This window comes from Mesoplodon mirus (assembly GCF_964341445.2).
Source record: "Mesoplodon mirus genome assembly, chromosome: 13".
NCBI lineage: Eukaryota > Metazoa > Chordata > Mammalia > Artiodactyla > Ziphiidae > Mesoplodon > Mesoplodon mirus.
Window position 1 is genome coordinate 77,279,164 of NC_138989.1, and position 12,127 is coordinate 77,291,290.

The 12,127-nt window shown below is 44.8% G+C and overlaps 1 protein-coding gene across 2 annotated transcripts in view; it reads right to left on the minus strand.

Annotated features, from left to right (window-relative positions):
- Nucleotides 1-4,069: 4,069 nt before the first annotated feature.
- BCL2 (BCL2 apoptosis regulator) overlaps nucleotides 4,070-12,127 on the minus strand; it is a 181,558-nt gene continuing 173,500 nt past the window's right edge. For both annotated transcript variants that reach the window (XM_082640990.1, XM_082640991.1), the window contains one exon: nucleotides 4,070-5,642. In XM_082640990.1, the coding sequence (XP_082497116.1) occupies nucleotides 5,508-5,642 (135 nt within the window). In that variant the 3' untranslated portion in view covers nucleotides 4,070-5,507. The remainder of the gene's footprint in view (nucleotides 5,643-12,127) is intronic.

Consider the following 12,127-nt stretch of genomic DNA (forward strand, 5'->3'; position numbering starts at 1 on the left):
TCGTACGGAACAGAGGTTGGGATCTTCACTTGGTCTGAGGGAGCACACCCGGCAGCGACAGTGGGAGTAGAACTCAAGACTGGTCCACCTTGAACCAAACCAGAAGGGTTAGTAACGAAGCAACAAAACCTTCTTCTAAGGTGGCTTCACCCGTTGAGCAATCCCATAGCCGCCGCCCCCCCCCCCGCAGGGCTTCATAACCAGTCAGGCTCCCAGTGGCTCTACTGGCTTGTTAAGGTCTTTGAATGACAGGGCAAAATCACATCACCTCATCACAAACAATTCCAGGGCACAACCGATATCTCACATTGTACTTTATTTTTCTTCACAATATTAACTAGACAAAGAAAGTTGAATGGCAGTGTGGCTTTCCCCAACAATACAAAGAAAATGCCATTATATTTAATGCTGGGCAACCAGAGACTTACTTTATCTTAACTATCTAGAGTACACTTATCATATAGTTTTTTGTGTGTGTACAGTGTTGCAGGATATTAGCCACCCCTAAGAAGTATCCATCTTAAAAACAGCCCATGGAAGGGAGAAGTGTGAACATCTTGATGACAAAAGCTTTCAATACAAAACCACTTTTTATACACTTATTTTTATTGAAAACAAAAATAATCCCAGTAACTCAAAACAAAAGCAAAACTTGGCTGAAAACTTAAGAAGATAGTATAATAAACACAGGTTTCCTCCAAAGAAATGTGATCGGCTATCACTCCTTTAAATGCTACCCCAGAGGCAAAAACTTAATGAAATGAGCTGGCTGGAAGGCTCACTGCAGATTCCCTAAAAGGTTTAGGGACACGGAGTTACTAATATGCTATAGTCATATTTAGTAACAGTCCCGGGATTTTTTGATTAAGCCTTTCCATCTTCCACAAGTGTTTCTGTCTGCTGAGCTTACCTTGGGACCCAAAACAACATTGTCATCAATAGGATATATATTACCTTTCAGTTATTTTTCTGGGGTAGTCATGATGAATTGGGGCAATACCATTCATACTCCATCTGGTTTTCTTTGTGCCCCGTGGGATGCATATTTCATGGTTGTCTAAGGCCAGTCCTATGAGCACAGACATGGAACAGGATGATTCTTTGGGTAAGGATAAGGAACTTGTATTATTACTTACCCAGTTCAGTCTCACTTTTTTTCTCCCCGTATTGTACATAATAAGTATTTAGAAATAGATGTCCCTACCAACCAGAAGGTTTTCATTAAATATCCTGTTGGTTAAAATTACAAATTTATTGTTTAAATAGCCATTAGACATGTCCGGGCTTGAAATTAAAATCATTACCATTGATGGCAGATTTTTCAAAGAGTTTTGGTTCATCTGCATTGCCATACAGAGCTGGACTTTGAGTTGTTCTATTGTCTCTAGAAGCTAAATATACCACAGAACTTGAAAATGTTTCTTGTTTGTCACATAGGGTCCTTCACGGAGGCATCACATTGACCCTAGTGAAGTTTTCACTTGTTTGCATTTCACATCCTACAGTCCTGGCTATTCTGAAAGTCTCCGCACCCTGATCCAATCTTGGGAATGTTTTGCTCATTTGAAAATTCTTCCTCCCAACCCTGCAACAAATGTTCTTTGTCCCATAATAATTAAAAAAAAAAAATCCCTGGGAAGATTCAAATTGAATAACAATAAAGATCTGATTGGAACCTTCATAAGCTTAACAATGTAGAATTGTATTTCTTAAAAGTGTGTAACCACATTTGTCTGGGCTGCAAAAGACACCACAGAATAAGATCAGAATAGAATTTCAACTGACTCCCTAATTTCCTTAGAATGGCTTATATTTCAAGCCCTTCCTGTTTTTTTCTGATAGAGGAGGTGTCCATTACTAACTATAAGTGATAAGGAAGTATAAAAACAGCCGCTGCCTTAGAAGTACAGTCGAAATTAGAATTTAAGTTCACATGTATAAGTTCATCATTTTAGCATAAGTTTAATTACAATATAGACAATTTGCAATTCTATTTATCCCATAGATCCTCGATGCAAAAAACCCAAACATGTGTTGGGACCGTCCGATATATTCATGTCTAATCCTGATTATTAGAACTCCTCTTGATTTGTGATCACTTCCTAATTTCCCACATTGGGCCAGGACTAGGTCTTTAAATGATAAGCATAAACATTTACTAATGAAATAAAGTCACATCTTAATGGAAGGTCATATCTGAATAGACAGAGATAAGTGAGCTGGGCCAGAGGCTGTTGGTTTTTGGCTTGAACTATAGCAAAGTGCTTCCTTCATTCGAAATGTGACTTTAAGCCACATCTTAAGCCTGCAAAATCTGAGATGAGCTGTTTGCTGCAGAAGATGTGAGCTGTCATTTTGATCTCTCTTTCGGGCTGTCTGTGCGGCGAGGGCCTGGGGGGGACCCAGGAGGTTCTTGGGTGCTTTTCTCCTTGTGGCTTTTTTTTAGAGCCCTCGACCTCCATTTGGAAAGTGCACGTGCTCTATTGAACCCTGACCTGGGCCAACATGTGCACCACGCTGATGGTAATTCAGGTGTGAATCCCTCCTCCATACCTGTTAGGTAGGAATGGGTCTCTGCTGTCCAACTGCAAAATAATTGAGACAATGCAAAAAAGGAGGAGAAAAAAATGACTAGTCGAGGCTTTTATATACATTCATTGCTTCTAACATGTTTTTAACAACAAGAGAAATGCAACTTCAACTACTCTTAGAGAAAGTGTAGCTACAATACTGTACAGTTCTGGGGTCAGGTGGCCGGGAACATTTATCATTAAAACCAGATAATGTAACCCCACAGCAAAAGGAAACCAGTCAGAAATTAGCCCCTGTGACCTTTTTTATATATACATTTTTAGAACACTCTGCACATCCCAGCTTGAACAATAACAATAACAACAACAAAAGACAAACAGGCTTTATATTAAAAATGTCCGTGTTCTTCATGGTTACTTCTAAAGCAGCTTGGAGGATCTCGCCACTTGGAGTGTACTGCAAACCGACTCCATTAGAATGATCTTGGCAGGATAGCAGCACAGAATTTGATATTCCATATTCATCACTTTTGACAATGTAAACCTTTCATAAGATAATATTTTGCTTAAAAATTAGAATCATTCAAAGGTCTGATCGTCCTGTTCCCTGAGGCCCGCCAGGGAGGTCTGGCTTCATACCATGGGTTTCTTGCTTTCTCCGTCTGGGGCGTAAGCGCCACTGCATTTCAGGAAGGACCTGAGGACGGCCACAGAGAAAGGCCCTATGGAAGGAGGGTGGGAGGGCTCCAGACAGGTCTCCGTGGAAACGGGCATGGAAACCATCTCTAAAGGGCAAACCATCGGAGCCAGAATTTAATCCCCTGGTCATCTTCCATCTGGATTTCCAGCCGAATGAACCTCATGGGTTTAACCAAACATGTATGCAATCCTAAATGATGTGAGTTAAATTCTGATTTGGCCAAGGACAAGTAAACCTAAGCAACAAGGTCAAAGGGACAACAGATACGTCCCTCACAATAAATAATTCTGTTGACATGGAAGTGGACGTAACTCGGTTCAAGCAAAGTGGCTGGGTGGCCAGCATACTCCAGGGTTTCTCAGGTAGCTGAGACCCAGGGCTTATCTCACCTCCTCAGAAATGCTTTTAAAGAATTAAGAGCCAAAAATCTCAAATGGAAAAAATGATCATTTTTGCTAACAAATAGTGTAGAGGCCATAACTAAATACAGTTTTTTAGAAAGATGCTGAGATGCATGTAATCTTTTTTTTTAAAGCAGCTTTCGAAATATAAACCACAGCATTAAACATTGAACATAAGTACATTCCAAAGTTAATACAGATAAATGGTATATAATGCAATAATGCCACAGTTATTCCACGTATGTCTCAAGGCTGATTCTAAACTTGAAAAAATATTTCTAGTTTATGAGCTGGAGATTTCTTTTCTTTTGCTACTTCTCTGGCGTTTTTCAGCACTGTTTTTTTTTTTTTTTTTTTTTTTTTTTTTTTCTTTTTTAACGCCCCAGGATGTACAGATAATCCCCACATTCCACACCTGGAACTCCCCCCCCCCCCCCGTCAGGTTTTTCAAATAAAACCAAACTACAATGACAAGATAATGTTTTACATTGTAATTCCACAGACATAGGTCAGTTAATCCATTTTAACGCTTCTTTTAGGATTTATGACCCTCCCCAAAGTCTTTAAAATCTTGCTTTAAGCTGCACAGGCAGGCTGGCAGCCGCGCAGCCAAGGCGCATGCAAGTTTCCCTCGGGGGGCGGGCTCCCCAGCCATCACCACCTCCCTCCGCGAGCAAAGGCGCAGTGCCTGTTTCCTTCCCTCCACAGTGATAAACGCCCGAAGAGCCTTGGCTCCCGGCTTCCACGCTCCACGTGGAGAGGCGCCTAACCAGGGGGCCCCAGGGTAGCAGGCCCAGGCCTCCTGCCTTCTTTCCTTGCCCGCGCGATTCTGAGCTCCGTCAGCTTCCAGACATTCGCAGACCACACCGCTCTGTTTAAAACCCCTCGAGCAGGCCAGCGAGTGGCCAGGCTGTGTTCCAGGACGAGGTCTCCGAGCTGGGGCAAGGCAGAGCACACCGCGGCCTCTTGTGGAAAAGCAGGCACTTGTGGCGGCCTGATGCTTCCTGATGCCGAAGAAGTCACCGAAACGTTCACTTCCTCGCATTCCAGAGGATTCTGTTTCATACACAGACAGAGCCAGTATTTGGAGGGGGAGCGTATCCAAAATATATGAATATACATGTCAGGGCTTAAGGTACTGGATGATATTGTATAAATTGCTAAAATGCTTCTCGGCACAATCGGTAGCTTAAAAAAATACTTTCCTATGGTTTAAGGGCGTTTTTCCAGTCACTGTCCTTCGGGGTGGAGATCTTGGCAAATACCAAGTCCATCTGAAGTTCCCGATGGTTTTCTTCCAACCGGGTGTGTACCATATGCAAAGTGCCTGTTCTTCAGGCCAGGGAAGAGTGGTCTCCCCTCCAAGGACCTTCCCTCTATTAAGAACACAGCCTCCAGGGCAAAAAAAAAAGGCAAAGAAAGCGAACACCTTCTCCCTAACCTCCAGCAGCCAGAAACCCGGCTTCTGGAACATCAAGTCCTTTGTCAATTTGTTTGCTTTTCAGATGGTGAGTCAGTTGGGCCAACAACATGGAACAGAAATCCATGTTTATAGGCACAGGAGACCAGGTGGAGCCATCCAGGTGGGGCTTACTAATTAGTGGTAGGGTTTCCAAAGACAATGTTCAATGGGACTGTCTTAAATAAATAAATCTTATTTTTCTTAATAATGTAAAAAATAAATTGTATTTCCCTTTGGCAGTAAGTAGCTGATTCGACGTTGAGCCTGAAAGCTGTTTTTTCGTTGTTGGTGGTGGTTTGTTTTTGTTTTGAAGAGACCACAACTTCGCTTCATGGTACATCAGTGACAATGCATATTATGTCTACTGCTTTAGTGAACCTTTTGCATATGTGTTTGTGGCAGGCCTGTGGACTTCACTTATGGCCCAGATAGGCACCCAGGGTGATGCAAGCTCCCACCAGGGCCAGACTGAGCAGTGCCTTCAGAGACAGCCAGGAGAAATCAAACAGAGGCCGCATGCTGGGACCATACAGCTCCACAAAGGCATCCTGCAGTGGGAAGGGGAGGAAAGAAAAAGCGTATTAGAGCGGCAGGGACGGACGGAATGCCAGATGACAGGGAGAGAGGCATCTGAAGTGCCTGGGCCCCTTCAGGAGGGTGAGGGGAAAAGGTCAAACGCACTTCGGGGGCAATGATTTCAGACCCACTCTTTTCACTTTCATTCAGGAAATATTTTTTGAGACCCTACTTGTGTACCAGACACCGTAGAGATACAGCAGTGCATGAAACAGGCTAAAAGCGCAAAAGCTTTGACCCAGTGGAGTAGGATAGACAGTAAACAAAACTACGTGTTTCACATAGTGTATTAGAGAGTGGTAGGTGCTAAGGGAAAAGATGAAACAGCAAAGGCAGTTAGAAATACAGGAGGCTTTGCAATTGTAGCTAGCATGACCATTCGTAAAAATAATTTTTAAAAAAAACCAACTACTCCTTTATTGAGTGCTTGCTATATGCCAGGCACTTGTAACAAATGCCTGACATGCATTATTTTATTTATTCTTCATACCCATCTTATGGATTCATTTTCTTTGTTCTTGTGCTGTAGGAAAAAAACTGAGACCACTGAGTGCTCATTTCTTAGATTTGTTGGGGAGGATTAGATTCCATGTTTGGACCCAATGAGTACTTGGACAACTCTAAATATATCTGAATATATAAAGCAGTAAATGAAATGTTGTTCCCTTGGTGTGATTAATCAGGCATGGAGAGGAAAACAAGATGTAGCTCCGGTTAGGCCCCCAAACCTGGAATTAGAGCACACGATTTCACTATGGGAGACGGTAACATATGGAGACGTCCAGCGTCACTGTGTGGAGGAGGGTCTGATGATGTTTACCGTGTTTTTGTCTGTTTGGGGACAGACAGTCCTTGCAGTAGAAGGACCAGGTATCATCTTTGTCTCCCCAGTGCTATGTGTAGTCTTGATACATGTAGGTGTTTGAGAAATGTTTGTTCAATTAAAGAGTGAAGTTTTCTGAAGTCAAACATTGGTTTGAATTCTGTGTTTGGCCTAATACTTCACCTAGATGCTTACTCTGCCTTCTTGAAATTATTCCTTCTGTATACAAAAACCTCTGGACATCTTGCAGTAGTCTCGAGAGTTTAAGGCATAGTTAGGGAAAATTCCCATGTTATTGAATATGAACTTGCATAATTATTTTTCATGACTGCATAGTATTCCACCATATATGTTTCTGTATCTATATCTATGCTGTACTTTATTTAACCAATTCTTTATTTGGGTTGTTTTAAACTTCTGCTCTCATAAACAACATTATGATACAGCTTTATACATAAATTCTTGTTTGGATATTTTTAGACAAATTCCCAGAGGTGAACTCAGTTGACCAATCATCAGAATTGCCCCCCCACAGTCATGAAAGGTTTGTGTGGAGCCATCCTCACTCTCTCACTGGTTGCCCTGTGACCAGTGGCACCTTTTACAAAAGGCAAACGAGGGAATTCCCTGGCGGTCCAGTGGGTAGGACCTGGCACTATCACTGCCGAGGGCGTGGGTTCAGTCCCTGGTCGGGGAACTAAGATCCTGCAAGCTGCAAGGTGTGGCCAAAAAAGAAAAAAAAAAAAGGCAGACATGAGTTTAGGGCAGTAGGTCTCACTGCGGTGGTCTTGTCCCCCAGGGGACATTTGGCAATGCCTAGAAACATTTTTGGTAGTCATGGTCTGGGATGGGCGTGCTGTTGGCATCTAATGGGTAGAAGCCAGGGATGCTGTTCAGTATCCCAGTATCCACAAGGCACCAGACAGCCCTTACCACAAAGAATTATCCACCCCAAAGCGCCAACAGTGCTGAGGCTGAGGAGCCCTGCAAAGAAAGGCTCAGAAGAAACTCTAATCACAGCCCAAGGAAGACCCAGTGGTCCATCTAGTGTGTCAATAGCTTTGGTCGAGTTAGTACAAGATTACTTAGTCTAGACAAATGACTGCACCCCATAAGTGAGTGAGGTATACCTTCAGATGTACTGGATTAACTTTTACCAGGAGAGGGCGCAAGGGTTTTCTTCTTTCTTAATCTATTGTTAACATTTTCAAAGTTTGAGGCTTAGCAAGCAAGGCAATAGACATAAATGAAATATGTGCTTAGTGCCCTTAGCGCAAAGCTGAGCTAACACTCACGGCTGTTTGTCAAGACACCTCCTACTTTCCCTACATGTAAGTGGGATAAATGGGGCAGAAAGGGGTCAGGACCTATTTAGAGAAACTGCCTCTTGCAAAGTGCATCCCAGGATCCCACAGACACAACAGCAGACGTCTAACAGCCTTCCCCTCCGTGCTGTTCTCCCTGAGGAATGGGCAGGCTGGAACCCGCAAGAGCCCAGCCAAAGGGCACCGCAAATTCCTCAGAGAAAAACACTGGGCAGTATGCAATTCGGCTTGATGTTGAGAGGGTCAGTGGTTGGACCCAGCATCCCTTTAGTTATCAGTGGAGTTTTCTGTGGCAGAATATGAAACAGGCTAAGGCCTAGGCCATCTGACCTTTCCAGACCAGGAGCCACCCTGGGAAAGTGGAGGAAGCAGCAACGAACTCAGGCTGCTTTGTCTGATGCACAGTACCAGCAGGAGAAGAAACGCCTCTCCAAACACCCCCAACTCTCTGGGGCCAGAATAATTCCCTCTCCCAAGCCCCAGCCCCTCACAGTAATAACTATGCTTCTAACGGACCTCATGGCCCATTTCTGATGTGCACTATAAAGAAAAAAATCATTTCCAAAGTGGAATGAGCTAAAGAAGCATCTCTTAACCCAAAGAATGAGCACAGAGATGATGATGCAGCCCCAGGGATCTGGGAATTAGCTCTGAACTCAGGGGAGAGGGTCTGGGTGAAATCCCAGCTTTGACATTTTATTGCTTATGACCTTGAACAAATTACCCAACCCCGAGCTTCATTTATTTCACCCATAAAATTGGTTGTTGTGAAGATAACCGTAGGTGACTGAGGCCATTTGTAAATGTGGCCCAGAGTGTGAACTAGTGGAAACAGTACCTTGTTCTCTGGCCTGTCTTCTCGCTAACCTGCTACATCCCTCCTAGGACTGCCCTTTCCTCCAGATGGTCTACCGAGCCTGCTCATTTCCAGAAACAATTTACTAGCTCCCTCTAAAGTGTCAGCTCTTGGTTCTGAAGATGCTTGGTGATTTCTATAGAAACTGTGAATTCAAACGTACCTGTCATGTGTTCTGGTGATAACACACGCCCAACTCTACTTCCTTGTAAATTATTAAGTCAGGTTGTAGGGCTGAAGGGCGTTCTTTAAACCCCCTGAGATGGAATCTGGCTCCTATGGTTTGCCCATCTGTGATTCTAAAGTGCAGAGCAGACCCTGTTGTTTCAGGACTGAAGATCCTAAAGCTACTTTCATGGAGAGTCTTCTTGCTTTTTCAAACATCCTGATTAGGGTGATTTCCGAAGTCTGTTTGAACAGTCTGTCATTATTTGTTTAAGTTTGAAAGCTGTTTTAAATAAACACATGCTCATTTTATGTATTAAAAGCAACAAAGAGGGAAAAAGAAAACCTGGGCTGTCGTCATGTGATTCGGACAAAATCCCAGCCTATATATTCAGAAGGCACGGCAGCCCTTGCTCTTGTCAGGACTGGCAAGGGCTCTGCCTGACCTCAGGGATGGGCACAGCAAGTCCCCAGGGAAGGGTCCTTTCTCCTGTTGGCCTCTCACGTCATAGAGAAGGCAGGCAGTACCCCAGCTCTGCGTGCTCTTTTGCAGACAGCTTCCCCACAAACTACAAATTCAGAGGCCACAGATGGTCTGAGTCTGAGTTCCACCCAGGGCTGGCATCAGTGGGGCAGGGCGGCCAACATCCCAACCCCGGACCCTGGCTGCAGGGTTGGAACTAAGCCAGGGAGATGTGGACGGGACGGACGGATGGGAACAGACCAGACTCAAGACTCCTAAACCAGGGAAAGTTGGGGGGAGGCGGTAATAGTATCATCCCTCCTGCATTGGGACCACTCTCACCCCCTTCTCCCTCTCCCTCCCTTCCTTTCCCCTCTTCCTCTATTTCTCTCTCCCCTCCCCGACACAGACACACACATACAGGTCCCTCAAGGCAGCCCACACTCCAAAATTTTCCTTTCCCCTTCAGAATCCTTCAAAAAGTTTCGTTTAAACCTGATTCCAAACAAAACGAGATTTAAAAACGAATCAGATTGGCAAAAACTGAAAAAGAATACTGAGTTCTGCTGAAAAGGATGGGGTAGGGATGGGGGTGGGAGCCCCAGATACTCTTACACAACTGATAGACTCCCAGGTACATGTAAATGGAGAGACCTTTCATATTTGGCAATGCGTAGCGAAAGCTTTAAAAATATTGTCGTTTTGTTAGTAATTCTACTTCTAGTTATTTATCTTGAAAAAATTAATAAAACCTGGGCTTCCCTGGTGGCGCAGTGGTTGAGAGTCCACCTGCCGATGCAGGGGACACGGGTTCGTGCCCCGGTCCGGGAAGATCCCACATGCCACGGAGCGGCTGGGCCCATGAGCCATGGCTGCTGAGCCTGCGCTCCACAATGGGAGAGGCCACAACAGTGAGAGGCCCGCGTACCGCAAAAAAAAAAAATTAATAAAGCCTGAAAACAACAAAAATATCTGAAAATATGATAATGGAATATGGGTCGGTCACTAAAAATTATACCCTATATTTATTGGCAAGGAGAGATATTCCCAACATAACACTGAGTGAAACAGGTAACAATGAAACCAACGTCTGCAAGTCCAGGCCCCTGGCTCCATGCTGGCTCTCACTGCTCCTTGCACTGTGGGGAAACTTCATGTGGTCTTGGCTGGCTATAGACAAATCAGAACTTCAGCTACGTTCCACAATCTTTGAGCTGACTTCTGTGGATACATTATATCATCATGGGAGACCCTAAGGGGGGGAAGTCATCCTGCCCTCAAAGAGCTTCCAATCTAGAGAGGGGATGCCTCTGTGTGCACAGTGAACTAAACTAAATGGAGGCGTGCTGCCATTTTCTACCCTGCACAGAGCAGAAGGTCCTGTCGGCAGAACAAAAAGAAAATCAGATGGTGCTAACAGGAAACTGAACACTGCTATCAAATGCCTTTGATATTTTCTATTTGTCATGGCTTTATCATTTTGCCTCCATGGGGATCACCTCCCTCATGACAACCTGAGGGCAAGGGTTAGAAAATAGAAAAGACAGTGGACTTCCCTGGTGGCGCAGTGGTTAAGAATCTGCCTGCCAATGCAGGGGACACGGGTTCGAGCCCTGGTCCGGGAAGATCCCACATGCTGTAGAGCAACTAAGCCCATGAGCCACAACTACTGAGCCCGCGTGCCACAACTACTGAAGTCCGTGCGCCTAGAGCCCATGCTCCGCAACAAGAGAAGCCACCGCAATGAGAAGCCCGTGCACCGCAACAAGAGCAGCCCCCGCTCGCCACAGCTAGAGAAAGCCTGCGCGCAGCAACGAAGACCCAATGCAGCCAAAAATGAATAAATAAATAAATAAATTTATAAAAAAGAAAGAAAATGGAAAAGGCAAAATATACTAACTCAAAACTGAGTGGGCAGTTACCTCCAAGTAAGTTCAGATCTCCTGCACTTGTGTGGTAATACCTAGTAATGATAACGCCCTTTATATAAATGCGGCAAATGAAATGTAGACTGGGAAAGTAAGTTATTCACAGTGTGTACTAATAAGCTGCTATGAGGCGGAGGAGGACTGGAGGCTGCGTCCGCATCCCTGGCCTCCTGTGCTCAGTGGCTGAGGACCCTGGCAGGCATTTGGCTCCGTCTCCCTGCTCCCCTCCCCCCTGCCTCCCTCACCCTGCGCCTCCCATCCAACCTTGACCCCATCCTGCCCCCCAGTCACCTCTGGCCTTCCAAGCGTTGCTGAAGAAAGTTGTCTGGCCAGGCAGATGGGGGCTGCTGTAAATTCACGGTCTCCAGACTCAGTGAGTTCTAGAAAGCACCGAGCGCTCCCTCACCCTGGGTCAGAGCTTGTCTCTGCTCCTATCTGTGACTATTCCAAACAGCCACCACTGTTCTCATGTGTCCCCTCCCTGTTTAACAGCTGATGTCACCTCTTCTCTGAGAAAATCGGGCCATTGGGTGAGAATCATCCCAGTTTCCTATCTGGGAGCACCCACTAACTCACATCTCTTTCTGTCCTCCCCTGCTCTTTACACCCTGCTCCCTTATTCCACTGTCTCCTGTTGCTTCTGGAACCTTCCTCCATCAATTGTCCCAGCTCCCAACTACAATGTCAACCTCATCCACCTTCTGTCTCTTATTTCCTTGGCATATAAACATTCAGATTTCCTCAAAATGTCCACACTGATGCTGGATTCCACCCTAAACATTAGCTTTTCTCTTCTTTCCCCCCAAGACAAACCACTAACCTACTCTCATCAGCTGGTTTTCCACCACATTTTAATCCATTCAGCCTGGCCGCTTCCTTCACTGTGCTTTTCTTTTC